At 36.7% G+C, this 16,695-nt stretch overlaps 1 protein-coding gene across 1 annotated transcript in view; it reads right to left on the minus strand.

The window, feature by feature from the left end:
* Positions 1-727: 727 nt before the first annotated feature.
* LOC121431742 overlaps positions 728-16,695 on the minus strand; it is a 47,641-nt gene continuing 31,673 nt past the window's right edge. The window contains exons 39-51 of the mRNA XM_041629437.1: positions 15,461-15,736; positions 13,594-14,814; positions 12,970-13,008; positions 11,146-11,172; positions 9,976-10,149; positions 9,456-9,547; positions 8,616-8,844; positions 7,324-7,479; positions 6,221-6,505; positions 5,597-5,770; positions 4,002-4,271; positions 3,284-3,418; positions 728-1,861 (exon numbers count right to left, since the gene is read on the minus strand). Of these exons, the coding sequence (XP_041485371.1) occupies positions 1,461-1,861; positions 3,284-3,418; positions 4,002-4,271; positions 5,597-5,770; positions 6,221-6,505; positions 7,324-7,479; positions 8,616-8,844; positions 9,456-9,547; positions 9,976-10,149; positions 11,146-11,172; positions 12,970-13,008; positions 13,594-14,814; positions 15,461-15,736 (3,479 nt within the window). The 3' untranslated portion in view covers positions 728-1,460. The remainder of the gene's footprint in view (positions 1,862-3,283; positions 3,419-4,001; positions 4,272-5,596; positions 5,771-6,220; positions 6,506-7,323; positions 7,480-8,615; positions 8,845-9,455; positions 9,548-9,975; positions 10,150-11,145; positions 11,173-12,969; positions 13,009-13,593; positions 14,815-15,460; positions 15,737-16,695) is intronic.

Genomic DNA, 16,695 nt, shown 5'->3' on the forward strand with positions numbered 1-16,695 from the left:
TCACTGTTCTTAATAATGCTTGATAATGCCTGACATCCTTTAAGATTAGGAAGCATTGCAGATGCATTTATCCCATTCAAGATAATTAATTAGGCCTACAGTAGTAAGAGTGATGATAATCATCATTTTCTTGGACAGGACTCTGAATCTCTGCATATTGATTCCTGTCATACCTGACAATGTCGGGTAATTAATAATAGGTTTCACAAAATACTCTTTAATAATTCAGATTGTAACAGGAGAGTGTTGACGTAATCTAAAATCACACAAGTTGTAAAACATCTGACTATAAGTGATGAAAATGCCTTGGATGTTTTTTCATTTTTCTTAATATGGAACCAATGATCATACATCCAAGGATTACATGAGAAGGCAGACATATAATTTCCATAGGGACCTTGGTCTGAATGAATCAGGTGCCCGTCTTACAAAGAGTTACGACAGATCCAATCACACTCAACTGAATGGAAGTCTATCAATGTCATAATTTTTTTCTACAAGAAAATTGCTCAATGGACTTTGTAAACAAGGAGAAGCACACTGAAATTCAAGGAAATGTTTTGAGCAAACATCCATTTTAGATGTTGACATTGATGGGTGTCCATAATTGTGATTAATCAGATCAATCGCAACTCTTTGTAAGACGTGGCTCTGATCTACACAACAAAGCAGACAGTTCACTGAAGGTATCAGAAATCAACTTCTACATGCAGCCCTAATTCTTGGAAATTTTGCCCCTTTGCAAAATTGTAGAAATTAATAACATTCAGGAATGATAGAGACGGACATCTCTTTTCTTGAGAAAATTATGATGGATATGTATCAATTGAATATACAAACAAAGAAAATGAAGATTACAAAATTAGTGATTACCGATTTTGTAATCTGCACTTTCTTTATGTTGGTTAGAGGATGCCAGGCTTATGTAAACAAATATTACAATCAGATGGATATTGTATATTTCATCAAATACACTACATTAGATGTACTTTCAGCCTTACACGTATATGTGTTGTTATTTGTGCATTCTGATACCATTACATAATATTGATTATTTCTGAATCGAATTATTGCACAATGTTATCATAACAACTGCTATGAATAATGTGTAGAGGTTTTACTTCAATTTCATTTAGATTCTGCAATATATATAATACATGTACTAAAAATCAAAGTTGAAAATTATGAAATATTGATTTAGATTCATAGATTTGCCATAAGTCATTGTCATTCCAGTTCAATTCCAACAAATCAAGTCATTGTTAACACACCTCTTCAATGAAGATATTACAGTTCATTATGGGAAATGATAATTCTTCTCTTCTAAATTCTTATAAAGAAATATAATTCTTCATTCTGGCTAGGATAGACCAGCTTTTAGTAAATATGTTCAATAAATTATTAAAATAGTTAAAATAAAATGTGACCACTACATGTATGTGGCTGTGGCTAGGGTAGGCCTACAAACCATTTACACGAACGGGAGGACCGTTCACACGTATAGGAGGGCCTTTCACACGTATGGGAGGGCCTTTCACAAGTACAGAACTCTTCACACGAGTGATCAACTGCTTGTAGACAACCTTCCTCTCAATGGAGTGATGTCTCACACTCCACTCTGGACGCTGTCGGCCGAACGAGATGTACTTGACCTTGTGACCCTCCCGGAGGTTAAAGGTCATACATGGGTCACTTCTCTGGTGATTCTCCTTGTTGTAGGTACCGTACTGAATAGCCCCATCTGTGAAAGCCAGCCAGACTAGAGTGGAGGGGTCATGGTAGATGCAACTGGGAATAGTTGTCGTGTCGATGGCAATGCCACCACGGGAGGTACGCAGCTCTGTCTGTGTGTCTTCCATGGCTGAAATGAAAATGTAGTGGAGAGATGAATAGATGATGGACGATAAAAAATTCAGGTTACTCTGCCCAAGTTGAGTCTCTTTGGACCAGGGACCTGTTGCAGAAAGAGTTGCAATCGCAACTCTACAAATCTCGCGCAACTTTATTTTTAACCAATCAACAGCTTGCGATTGATTTTTTTACTTGCGTTTAAACGCAACTCTTTCTGCAACGGGCCCCAGAGAATTTTTTTCGACTAGGTGAAATTTGACTTAGAAGGTGTTATTAGATCTTTTTTTTTGGGGGGGTTGCATATTCTGGTCTAAATTAATGCTTAGAGTGAGGTGATTATTAAAAATGGGAGATTAACTTTTGCAGATAGTTATTAAATGAACCATCCTTTGGAAATTGTATCAGCCTTATGCATCATCATTTAAAAGGTTAAAAGTGTATCTCGTGTTATGGAGGGAGGGGAGTAGGTCACAATGCTATGAGTGTGATTTGAAACAGCATACAAATTTCCAGTTGCCTGTGATATATATCACATCACTTCATTGGTCATATGAGCAGTAGACAAGAACTATTGCACATTAATCACTGAATTGTACCAGCTGGCTCTAAACATGATGTCAAGGTTATTGCACTCGGGCCATACTCATTTCAGTACAGTGTATTATTTGTAAACTTATTTGATTTATTGGGAATCATGATCATGTCACAAGAATCTTACCATTGAATTATTTTCACCAATACTTTCAATTTTGAGATCAAGCACTATTCTTGGATGTCTATCGCAATTTATTTCCATCAACTGTGCTGCCATTTCATATACCAGTCTGTTCACATCTACCCAAGATAATAGTTATACAATAATGCTAGGTGTGAATGTACCGCTGGCAATACAGTATGCCCTGCTGTACTTACATTGGTGCTTTTGCACAACATGGCAAATGCCAAACATGGTAGATAGCCTCTTACTTCATACATGTAAATCTATGCATTACAATTTACCTGTACACTATTAATACAATTATCTTCTGTAGATGTGAATGTATTGAAATATATGTTTTCACTAATTACAAATACCATATGCAATACTAGAGTGCATATCATATTTTCATTGTGCAAATATTGCTCTCAGGTGTATGTGAGCACAAAATCAAGGGCACATACATGCACATGACTTATCAAATTAAGGCACTTGTGACTTAGGATTAGCTCCAATCTTTGGTCTGATTTTTAAACAAAATTATGTGATTCATATGCAGTGAAACCTGTCTGTAGTGGCCACCTAATGGATACACAAATTTATGGCCTTTATACAAAGATGGCTGCTAAAGTTCTGAAGCACACAATTTGCCTCCATGGGATTCAAATTCGGTTGTCATTATATGCTGCTGGCTGCTATAGACAGGTGGCCTCTAACAGGTTTGACTGTACTTACCAAGCTCTGCTTCGAGGTTGACCTCCTCATCAAAGAAAGCAATCATCTGATCTGAATGTTGAATATTCAGTAGCTTCATTCCCCCATCCAAGTATGTGTTTATATCATGACAATGCTCTGCTTGGTAGATAGTTCCTGATAAAACAAAAATGATCATAACATTATTGTATACTTTATACAGTAATCTATGGTACTACAATATTAGTAAGTACATAGGCTGTAAACCTGACAACCTTCAGAATCAGATTTAAACTTTGTATTGCCATTACTAGACAAATACTACAAATAAAGTCATTTTTGGAGAATTTCATGAAAGAGTAATTTTCACGGTGACACCACATCTGCTCCTGCGACAATTGCTCTTATCTTAATATCCCAGAGGGCATAGGGTTAGAATTTTTGGTTCAGAATAATGCAAGGATTAAGGTTTATTTAGTTTTTGAGGTTAGATTTTACAGGTTGGCATATTATGCAGATTTTCCACCAGAGCAATTGTCGCCGGAGCAAATGTCGTGGAACCATTTTCACTGACTATAGTTTTAAGCTACCAACTTCCTTGCATCTGATTGGCCAGTGCAAATTTGTAAATGAAATATTACTGGTTGCTTATTATATTAAACACCCATCTACATGTATAATGAAATTTATGAAGGATTTACTCTTCATTGTTAAACTTTGCTATTTAAACTTTAAATTCAAGTCTGTTATCTTGACTCACCCTGGTTGAGTCTGATGTGGTAGTAGCTACCGATCGTTCCTCCGAAACCATCATAGAAATAGAGTGTGCCTTGCTGGATGCCATCGTAGGTAAATAATGCAGTTTCTTGGGTGGTGGAGAAGATCTTAAGAATGCCATCTTCGTATATTATCTGATACTCCAGGAACAAGGATGGATCCAGGAGGGCAGGCTGATCTTCACGGATGGTGACGGAGGTTATGGCTTCACAACCAAGGCACTCTGAGAGTGATATCTTCCGGGAACTCATATCTGGAGAGGAAAATAGAAAGAATGGTAAGAAGATAACAATGCCAGTTAAATTTTCATACTTTCTAATGTAAGACTCATGAACATCCACTGGGAGCATTATCTCCCAAGTAGTTATACTAGTATATGAAAACTGTAGTTAATAGCAAAGTCATACATATTTTCTGTCAAAAGGTAATTTATTCTTAGAGTTCGTAAAGATTTCTAATTATCGTAAATTTGACAGTATATCTACAGTGGTAACTTTGATTTTGATCAGCTGCTGAGCTCTGTTTACCATGATGTCAGTTATTGTAAATGGCAAAGCTTAATTAACCCTAAATAGACGGGGCTATTTCGACGCCTAAGAAGACGGGGGGGGGGGCTGATTCAGCCCCCCCTTATGATCTCGGCCGTCGATGGCGCGATCGTGACGAAAATTGGCACACGCGTTACCCATGGCATTATCTACAATACTATAACATCAAATTCTGCAAAAAATCTCATGTCTCATTAATTATGCTAATTTATGCGTAAAATCATAGTTTGCTCTAATTAATAAAATAATGCCCCTGAAATGCTAATTTTTGTTTCACATACTCTAGATAGGCATCTGATCAAATTTATTTTTTTTCAAATTCAACATCACATTTATTTTCTTATGTATTCTATTGTTTTCTAAATTTCTTATGTATTTCTTTGTTTTTCGACTTTTTGTTTTTTATTGTTTTTTCAATGGAAATTGTCGGGGACTTTATTTTGACCATAAAAAAGATAAAATTAATTGATTTTAAGCAGTAAAAGGAAAAATAATGATACATTTATGAATTTTGGCTAAAAACACTATTTGCATTGGATTTGTACACAAATTCACGTTTTTGAGTAATTTTGGGTCTGCATGCACTTACAAAATGTTGCGTAATTTCGGAACCGCATATCCGGGGGTCACAATTTTGGTCTCAAAAGTTGCGCGAGACTTGAAAGTAAAAAGTCAGCGAGCGACGTGGTCAAAAAATTTCGCGCGGCGGACTTCTTGCAAAAAATGTCGATGGGGGGGCTGATTCAGCCCCCCCAGTCTTTTTAGGGTTAAATGATTGCAAGTCCTCAATGAAACAGGCCCTAGGAATTATTTATTTTTCTTTGAAATGGACATCTGACAATGTTTTAGTCAATGATCTTGATTTGGATTATTTCATTCATGATCCTCCTCTTCAATTTTCAACATACATGTACAAGTCAATGATCAGTAATGATACAATGAAATAATTGAGAACAAAATGTATCTCACTCAACACAATCACATTAAGTAAAGAGTCCAAGGTAATTCCGGTAATCTCCAGTCAACTTACGTATCAAACTCATGCTCGACTCTGGGTGCGCCTGGTCTGTGGCAAGTGCAATCAAGACAGTCCCTGAAGCTTTGATCTTGAGGTCTATGAATGGTGCACCTCGCTCATATCGAAGACTGAAGAAAGTAAGGGATGTTGCTCGGATGCGGTCATGGGTCCACTGCAGAACGTTGGCTACAGGTTTTAAAAAAGACGTAATAGGCTTGAGACAAAACTCAGAAGCATCAAACCTTACAATATGTAGTGAATTTATCATTATAATCCTGCCAGCATATCTATATCACATAAGTAAAAACTGATTTCTGGACCATTTTTTGTGCTGTTTTGTTTGTATTTCACACAAAACATAAAGAGGTACACATGTTGATACATATGATTTAGTAAGGAGAAACAAGAAAAAATGATGACATCCATTTAACAAAACTTTATATAAACTTAAGCATTACCAGTATATGAAAAATAAATCAATTCTCTTCCAATGTTAAATAAAAAAAATATCCTGGTGCTAAAATGTATAAGTCAACCTCAGTTATAATACAGGTTAGATTAATACATTAATGCAAATCTAGCAACCTTATCAGGAGTCATCAATATAAAAGATTACATCAATTAAGTTCTACTAACCATATAAATAGAAGTACTTGTAGGTGTGAATAAGATACACGCTGTCCACCTTAGCGACAAACTCTAGCTTGGACACCGAGATCTCCTCCCCAATGAACCAGTCTAGCATCGCTTCGCTGTCCTCAGCTGTTTCTCCAAACTTAATCCTGCTGTTTCTCCAGGATAGGTAGTACTGCTTGCCTGAAAGACTCAGCACACCTTCTTGAACCAGACGGGAGGCATCGCCAGGAGATGTTGCCTCACCAAGAGATCCCGTAACGTATTCGTTGCCGTTGTCTCCAACACCTGGGTTAGTGTCAGAAAGAACATTTAGGGTATTAGAGAGAACCATGGAAAGACCTTGGAGTTACTATAAAAGTATCATAGAAAGCTGTGAAAGTACCATGGAATACCATGTGGTACCACAGAAAGTAGTATTGAGTTCCATGAAGTACCATGGAGTTCTATGAGAGGATAGAGAACTGCGAAAGTACCATGGAGTCCCATGGAAAAGCGTGTAGAAATCCATGGAGTACAATGACATATAAAGAAACAATCACAGGGAACTGAGAATGTACAGTAAAGTGCTATGCCAGATTTGGTCTTCCATGGGGTGGTTCAAAGAATGTGCAACTTATTTATCAATTGAACTGGCTAAAAATCAAAGAGATCAGTTAGATGATTTTTAAAAAATGTCTTTTTTTAAATGAAGGATCTGGCCGGTCATCACAGAAATCAAAATGTTCCCTGACAATCTGTATCCTACTTCTGGAGTGTTTCTATTGGAAGGTGAGGGCACCTAACTCATCTTGGTAAAACTTTGTTTCCTCTGACAATTCTTGTTCCTTGAACATTAAGAAAAGCCTCAGTCAGTCCTGCAAGAAATATGCTAGTGACGGGCTTGGAGAATCCAAGGAAATGAGAGACAATTTGCTGCATATTTATGGGGTCCACTTTACAGTTTCACTGGAAATTATAGGCCTATGCAACAATGTCTCAGTCAAAAAAACATATCTTTGGCAACGGGAGAAGAAGAAGAAGAAAAGAAAAAATGTGATGATGGAGAAAGAAGGTGGAGAAGATTGGCAGGAAGTCAAAGTGGAATTCTACCACATTCTACTTACGGATTATGTACATGCCGTTGCTGGTGTAGAGATGAATGTAGAGCAATTCTTCAGCTTCTACACTGAATACCAGCTCGCGATCAAACACGTCCACTTCTAGACTGCAAGAATCATCGATATCCCGAAGAATGATTGAAGACGACCTCTGAGTAGTACCTGTATCAAATGTGGAAGAAGGTCATGTGACTCATGAATGCTCATGATCTACGCCACTGGGAATTTTCTGACAATTGCAAACATCAAATATTGTAAAATACCTTTTTAAACTATCACTTCGAGTTGCAGGTTGTCGTTTAGCACATATATGATATACATTATCTATTCAATGGGCTTAGTTTCTTGCATTAACGATCATTACTCTGATGTATTCTCTTTCTAACGCATAATGATGCACACTCGTCCCACCCCCACACCTGCATTCACACATATTCTTGCCCCGGATACATACAACCTCATCCAAATACAAACACCCACAGACACCTACACACCCACCCTCGTACACTACCCACACAATATGTACAGCCTTTATACACATCTGATACTTAACACGTCTGATAATTAACGCACATTAATTAACTCCCCGAATTACATTATTACCATCTTTAGGATGGCAATCCGTCACAGATAGAGTTGATTACCAATTTAAAATATGGATGTAAAAAGTGATACACAATATAACCCCCAAATATATTCAGGATATAGTGCGCCATAGAACAATACATTTTGAAACTAGATATTCAATTAACTGTCCCCTTTTTATCGAAAAACCTCAAACCGAATATTATAGAAGATCATTTTGTTATCATGGCTCTAAAATATGGAATATGTTATCCCTGTCTCTCCGTTTAGCAAATTCACTTAATTCTTTTAAAAAACAATGTAAATCGATATCCCTCACACAAATATGTTTTTAAGATTTCCATGAATACTTTCTGTTATAAGTTTATAGTGATTTTGATTTTTTTTTACTTTTATGTATTACATTTTTTTTCTCATATATGTTCATTTTGTAGATGATTTTATGTGATATTGTTTTGTCATGTTTTTAATTTCTGTTGATACAGGGCCCCTTGGTCGAGCAGTTCTTGTAACTGACAGGGATACCCTGTTAAAATAAAACGACAAATTAATGAGTTTCCTCTGTAAATTTATCATCAGCAGTCATTGCCCTTGTGTAGGAATGGCTCTTTCTGCTTCTCTCTCGTTGCCAATATCTTCAAAACCTAACACCCTTTTTTTCAATAAAAAGTATTCTTATCAAAATAAAATTAGCAAGACCAGATGAAACGTACCAGGTGATACAATGGAGAAGATCTTCCATGTCGCTAAGTACCCTTCAGAAGTGCATCCAATGTACTTGATATAGAAAGTATCCGGATACCCGACCACCACCTCCTGTCCGACCACAGCTCCATCATAAAGCAATGTGAATTTGTAGGAGTATGTTCCGTCATGGTCATCCTTGTCATCGAATGTCTTCTGAATCTTCAGAGTGAATATATATGTTCCTACTACTTCACCCTTAAACAAACAGATAAAAAAGTAACTTTACTTATAGTGCATATCCAGATAAGGATCAACTCTTCATGATGTGGCAGGGGGCGGGGCCAATACCTTTTCTTACAAAATTACCAGACATGCAGTATATGCATACTATTACCAATTAATTCAAATTATTCAAAATTCCATATATTCATAAATTGATTTGCAAGTTATGTCACGCACAGCTGCCCTCAAATCAAAATATTACAAATATGCCTCCACAAATGATCAGTGTCAGGTCACAGATAACTGCATCTTCTCACGTCGAAACAAGTTCCATTATCTACATGCAATTTTCACAGATAATGTGGGGGAAAACTGTGTTAAACATCAATCAAATGACATTTGAAAACAAATATGCTGATTTGATCCTGATTTGATATACACTATAACAGCAATAGATTTTTGAAAATCTCTAAGGCGCAACTATTAGTGGAAAGATTGAAATAAATGCATTTAGAATAGAGATAAATATAGAGCTCTCTAAAAAGGCTAGGAAAAGAAGGAGGTAATTGAAGATGAAGAAAAGTACAAATGGCAGATATTCATCATTAATTTGGATGAAATTAATTTGATATAAGTTTACTTACAATTTGTTCAATTGGTCCGGCGTAGAGGGAATCACATTGGTTACTTTCTGTGTTACATCGCATAACCATGAATTCGTTTCCTTCAGTTATGCCTGACATAGAGCATGAAAAAATGAAAATGAAATAAACGATTTAATCCCTGATAAATCTTTTATTATCTAAAATAAGACCAAGAAAAAAACGACCCCCACAATCAGTCCATCAGGTTTTGCAGGTACCTGTAGTCCAAATTTAGTAAGATATTTGGCAGGAGTTACAATTTTCACAATGTATCCCATGACAACTTATGATCAATTCTCAACATACCCATTTTGCATCTCAATACAGTTTCATGTCAGATGAAGAATAATATTAATTTAAAAAGAAAGGAAAGAAAGAAAAAAACATGAGTTTCTTTTCTTTCACCTATTTTGTTCTTGGATGGATGACAAAATGTTTAGACATGCAAAAGATGCATGAAATAAATGTTTGTCAAATAATGTAAAAAATTAGTAGTTGAGATAAAAAGAAATATTCTTACCAATTGAATAATAATCTCCTTGAAGGAATTGTGCTTGTGTCAAAAGGATTGAGAAACCTTTTGGAATAGTCACGCTGAAATCAAACTGAAGTTGTAATAGCCGATCAAAGTCCAAAGACTGGTCAAAGAACTGAGCATCACCAGAAGGTTGAGTTTGTAGTATACCCGACTCATCTAACAGGGGGAAGACAGAATTTAATAAGTGAAAACTTTATTTCCTCTTGAATAGTTTTTCAAGTACACAAATTAATCCAATATATATGCCTATAGATTAGGAGTAAAACTTTGCGTTTAATCAAATATAGACACTGGTGAGTGTTTCAAATAGCTGTTGGTAAGTTAAAAGTGACTGTAAGAACGACTGATGATCATTTCTTACGTGCTAAATAATCACAAATTAACATTGAATGGTGAATATACCACAAAAAAGGATCACCAGTCATTCTTTAAGTCACTCTTAACTTACAACATGAAATATGTATTTCATAAAGCTGTCTGTAAATTAATATCATCTTTTACAAACAACTGGTGACCCTTTCTTGACGTAAATTAACCACTTCAAAATTTGATTGGTGTTGATCACCTGTTGTTCCTAAAGTCACTCTTCACTTACGACCAGCTTTATGAAACGGCTCCCGGTACAGTCAGATTTGCAGGCCAAGAACAAATGAAAATTAATTTAAACAAGAAATCTACAATCATAAATAGTAATGATTGTGGTAAATGATAATCAATAATATCAAAACCAAACCTTGATAAAGATCAATATTTTGTTATATTTTTATATTTCAGTAAAAAGAACATATCTTCCATTATCCTTCAGTGTTTCTTATTGTCCTTTAGCAGCTTTAGATTTCTTTAAATTGGCCTTGTAGTTTTAAATTGAAGATTAATGGTCGTTTTCATTGAATATTCACTTGACTGTTACTTGGGCGAGTTGATTGCAAGTTTCATAAATTTCATCAATCATGGATTTCATGCCCATTAAGTCATCCTGAGATTTGACTTGAACTCAATAGTTTATATCACAACCATAGAAGTCACTTATCATGATTTTATTGCAAGAGTCCACTGTCCATTATTGGATATTTAACATATTTGGCATTTGTAGAATTTGTCCCAGCACTTTTTTTTGCTAGAAACATCATTGAATACGGTCATAGAACTTACCTGGCTCTTCATTGAATGGTTTCACGGCTATAGAAGGGAGAGAAGAAAAAGGAGTGGAGGCTATGTAAAAAAAATGCAAATTTATTGAAAAGACATATTTACAAAGGTGAAAAAACATGACCAAATGTATACAAAACTTACATAAAATATATATGTTTAGATATGATGGATAAAAGCACCTTATGAAATATGATTTTGTGTTTAAAAATATTGAGCAACATTATCATTATGAAGGGGGAAAGCTAATGACTTATAATTTCATATTTCAATGGGCATATTGCATATGAGTGCAGTTTATTTATTGAGAAAGTTTTTGAAAGAATAAATTGAACAGTTGTGGGAAAAAAATAAATGATCAAGTTTGAGGGCAATTTTTGAAGTTACCTCATTTGTTTGAATGTACAGTGACAATACTATGATTGCTAGAAAGCTAGGAATATGGTTTTAAGTTAAAAATATATTCCTTTTTGAATAATAGCTTTCCTATTCTTTACCAACAACTGAATATGAGCAATACATGCCCACATACACCCCTCTCCAACTTACCCACATCCACAAAAGCACACCAACACACCAACACTTTTATCAACATTTCTTTATCAATGATTTCATTCAAATGACAAATTTACATAAACTGAATGTAAACAATTACAACAAAATCTTACAAATCTTAATTTTGTATCAACAAGAATATACACGAATATTTACCAAAATAACTGAAGCAAACAATGATGGAATGAAATGCCAAAAAATATATGCTTGTACACCTAAGGAAACTAAACTGAGTGCAACCCTCTATATTAATCTAATAATGTATGAATATTTATATTAATGATTGATTTGCAGAAAAATAAATCAACATATCATTTCATCCCCAATTCCATTTTACATCAAGCTTCCACATACAAAAAAAATAATAAACACATGTACATTTACATATACACCCTATCACACTTACACCCAATACACACATACACAGGTGCACATTGGAAGAGGCAAGGTTCAAGCATGAACAACCAGATGAGTTGGTGTAATAGTGAGTTTTAGTGTAGCAATTAATAGTAAAAAAAAGTAATTGTATTCTGCTGATATAAAAGAATACATTAAAATACAAATCAGATGATATGGGACTATAAGAATCATAACGGAAATCAGGGGCAGATCAAGGATTTTTCAAAGGGGGAGGGGGTGTGGGCATTTTCCAGAGGAAATTTTTGACAAGCCTCCCCCCCCTCAAAAAAAGGGTTTTAGCCAAAAATTAAGGTTATTTTGTCCATGAAAAAAATTGACAAGCAAAAAGAAAAAAGGTCTTCACTTTAAAGGGGGGGGGCACACTTCCGTTTTAACAGCATTTTTACATTACAAATTTTAATTGTGCCTCTCAAAAGGGGGGGGGGGGCACAGGCTGGCTGTGCCCCCACCCCTGGATCCGCCAGTGACTGAGAAATCCAATAGACCTATGCATTTCACGTTTCTATAATTGCAACAGGTTTTTTTATTTAGCAGACCCTAATTTTGACCATGGTAGGGTCCATGTCTTGATAGCGATGAGCTCGTAGCCATTTTAAATCCTGTCCGTTGGAAAGACTTGTGTCCGGTATAGATTTCCATTGCCCAGGGTCTATATCCTATGGGGCCTGTAGCACAAAGCTTAGCGATGATCGTAGAAATGTTTTTCTACAATTGATTGCACTGACTACAATCCACAATCAAACATGAAAATCAAGCGTACGATTAATCGCTAACCTTTGCGTTACAGAACCAAGATAGGTATGATATACTCATCTTGGGATATGGGTAAAATTTTAGCATAACTTGACTTACCAGGCTCTACTACTTCAGGGACAACTGTCTCTTTTACCTCTGTGTGAAATGAATAAAAGAACCGAGTGAGTCTTATGCAACTAAACCAGCAATAAGATCAACAGATAATTCCACTACCACCATCACCACCACCACATCCACTCATTTTTCTTTTTATAGCCTCCTTATCCTTATCTTAATACTTCATATGACAATGTTGATGACCATTGCTATTTATCTTATTTATAATTCTACATGTAGTACAACTAATATAATACTACTTTATAAATATAGGCCTACTCATGTATGTATCTTTTTCATCCATGTCTTATGTAAACATAACTCCATCCATGTGAAATATCTCAAAGACTAAAAAACATAATAATTCAGAATGAATATAGGTAAAGTGAATTTTTTTAACCAGAAAAAGTGGCATGTTTTTAGTGCTATCACACACACACTTAATGATAATTCCATCCATGTGAAATATCTTTATTCTAAAAAAACATATTTCAGAAATTGGGATTGAATATGGTTAGACAAAGAAGATTTTTTTTTATCAGAAAATTACCTGATTTTTAGTATTTTCACATGCACGTAATGATATTCTTATCAAGCAATATGTTGTATAAGAAGTTAATATACCTGATTCGTCAGTAGATCCAGTGTTTCGTATTGTTTCAATGACTGGGGGAACTTGAGATGGTTTCAAAGATGACCCTTGTGTTGATTGGTCATTACCTTCTTGTATGATTCTATTTCCCCGATTCCTTGGTAATTCTACCACAGGACTGTCTCCCCTTGTTCCTTCATCGGGTGCTGGTGCCTCAGTCTCTTCTGGTGGTGGCTCTGTTGCTGGTGCCTCAGTCTCTGCAGGTGGTGGCTCTGTTGCTGGTGCATCAGTCTCTGCAGGTGGTGGCTCTGTTGCTGGTGCCTCAGTCTCTGCAGGTGGTGGCTCTGTTGCTGGTGCATCAGTCTCTGCAGGTGGTGGCTCTGTTGCTGGTGCCTCAGTCTCTGCAGGTTGTGGCTCTGTTGCTGGTGCATCAGTCTCTGCAGATGGTGGCTCTGTTGCCGGTGCTTCAGTTTCTTCAGCTGGTGGCTCTGTTGCTGGTGCCTCAGTCTGTGCAGGTGGTGGCTCTGTTGCTGGTGCATCAGTCTCTGCAGATGGTGGCTCTGTTGCCGGTGCTTCAGTTTCTTCAGCTGGTGGCTCTGTTGCTGGTGCCTCAGTCTGTGCAGGTGGTGGCTCTGTTGCTGGTGCATCAGTCTCTGCGGGTGGTGGCTCTGTTGCTGGTGCATCAGTCTCTGCGGGTGGTGGCTCTGTTGCTGGTGCCTCAGTCTCTGCAGGTGGTGGCTCTGTTGCTGGTGCATCAGTCTCTGCGGGTGGTGGCTCTGTTGCTGGTGCCTCAGTCTCTGCAGGTGGTGGCTCTGTTGCTGGTGCCTCAGTCTCTGCAGGTGGTGGCTCTGTTGCTGGTGCCTCAGTCTCTGCAGGTGGTGGCTCTGTTGCTGGTGCATCAGTCTGTGCAGGTGGTGGCTCTGTTGCTGGTGCCTCAGTCTCTGCAGGTGGTGGCTCTGTTGCTGGTGCCTCAGTCTGTGCAGGTGGTGGCTCTGTTTCTGGTGCCTCAGTTTCTTCAGATGGTGGCTCTGTTGCTGGTGCCTCAGTCTGTGCAGGTGGTGGCTCTGTTTCTGGTGCCTCAGTCTGTGCAGGTGGTGGCTCTGTCGCTGGTGCCTCAGTTTCCTCAGCTGGTGGCTCTGTTGCTGGTGCCTCAGATTCTGGTGCTTCTGTTGCAGGTGCCTCGTTTTCTTCATCTGGTGCCACTTTTGGTGATGCCTCAGTTTCTTCAGCTGGTGACTCTGTTGCTGGTGGTTCTATGTCAATGGAACAAAGGATAATCATCATCAATTTCCTATAGCAATTTTAAACTAAGTGTTAAAATTATTAATAATTTCAGAGCTACTCTATTGTAGGCCACTCACCGAATAGAATGTCAGACCATCACTTTGCCAGAAAGGAATGCATGGATTTTCTGCGTAAGCACATAACATCCTCCCATCATCAATAAACTTAGTTTCAATCATTAAAAAATGAAATCCATTTTTGTAATTTTTGTGCAATATTTTAGGTCAACATATTAGACACATTTACTGAAATGGAATTTCCTGTTCATTCAACTTCTTTTGCATCACATTCATTATTATCATTCTTCTTAAGTAATGCAAAATTTACATATAACTTCTCAATGTCCGAGGTGCTCAGTCAGCTAACTAGGGACATATCACCTACTAAAACCTCTCTCTCCACTTTATGTAAATTCATTTTTTACTTATGTACATCTTTAAGAAAGACCAACCTGTCCCTTTTCTACTTCTTGGTTAGAAAAAAAAGTGATGGATTATGAGTAACATCTATTTCCCCTTTATTGGTTGACTTGTTGATTTTGCAAAAACAACATTTTTTGCGCCACTCCTTATTCTGAAATACTAAATCTGTCCCTGCTTAAAACGTTCTACCTACCTTCGACTTCTTCCTCGCTGAAATCCTGAATACCACCTCCTTCCGTCCTGATGTCGATGTGATTGTACAAATGGGCTTCTGATATATCAGCTGTCATAGTCAAATCGGTAGCCATATTGCTAACTACCACATTGGTTTTTTCAACCGTAACTACAAGGTTGTTTTGTATGGGAATGTCATTGCCCCACAGGAGGAAAGGTTCGCTGGGTGACTTGGCAAGGATTTCATCACTCCCAGTGATAATGACAGATGAATCCGTCGGCTTTGTACTCATTTCTGCAGATATATGAAACAGAGAATAAATAGCATTTAAGAAAAAACATTAATACTATCGAAAATTGATTGAAGATTGTCCAAATAGAAATGACTAACCCTGTGTTTACTTAAATATTATTACCATGACAACAGTGATATAAGGATTTATTTTAATTATACAATGTGACATATTCTTATCTTGTGTAGACTGCAATATTGCTAGGTGTTTATCTCCATAACGTTGCTTATACAGGGTATCCCAGAAAAAAGACCTGATGCATTCCTTAGTGTCAAGAGAGTAGAATGGTGAGTCAAAAAGAAGCTTTGTAATAATTTTTCCCCTTTTTTTTGGGGGGGGGGGGTGTGAAATGATTGTAGAGATTTCATTATTCAAACAGATAGCATGTTATGTTTTCTATATTATTAATGATTCATAATCAGCCTGATGATAACCATGATTTCATTCCTCATAGTCACAACTCTTATTCTGGTATGGAAATGGGATATGTGAACCCAAATTGATGTCATTTTTGTTCTTCATTATTAAAGGGGGTATTATATAGAGTCACTTGGCTATAACTTGGCTTCTTTCTGTTTTCTTTGTTTCATCTCTTTTTAAACCAAAGTAGTCTTTTTTATTCATCTTTGTTCATTACTTGAAAAAAAAGGACTCTCCCCCTGCCCCCTTGAAGCAGCATCAGTGCCTAACCTTATGGCCCATAGTCTGAATTCTATTGGAACTCAGGTCATGGTATTAGTGATTATAAGTTATCATACCCAAATAGTGATGAATGATTTCAATTTCAAATGAGCACATGAATCAAACCTGTATTGGGTGATTCCATGCTAGAAAAATCAGCTATTTTCGCAACATTTTTCAACCTATTGTCCAAACAATGAAGAACTTAAATTAGTTTTGTGGTAATAATAGAATTCTACTGGGTAGACATATGAAAAAATGACAACCAACAAAAATATGC

The sequence above is a fragment of the Lytechinus variegatus genome, chromosome 1, assembly GCF_018143015.1.
Source record: "Lytechinus variegatus isolate NC3 chromosome 1, Lvar_3.0, whole genome shotgun sequence".
Taxonomy (NCBI): Eukaryota; Metazoa; Echinodermata; class Echinoidea; order Temnopleuroida; family Toxopneustidae; genus Lytechinus; species Lytechinus variegatus.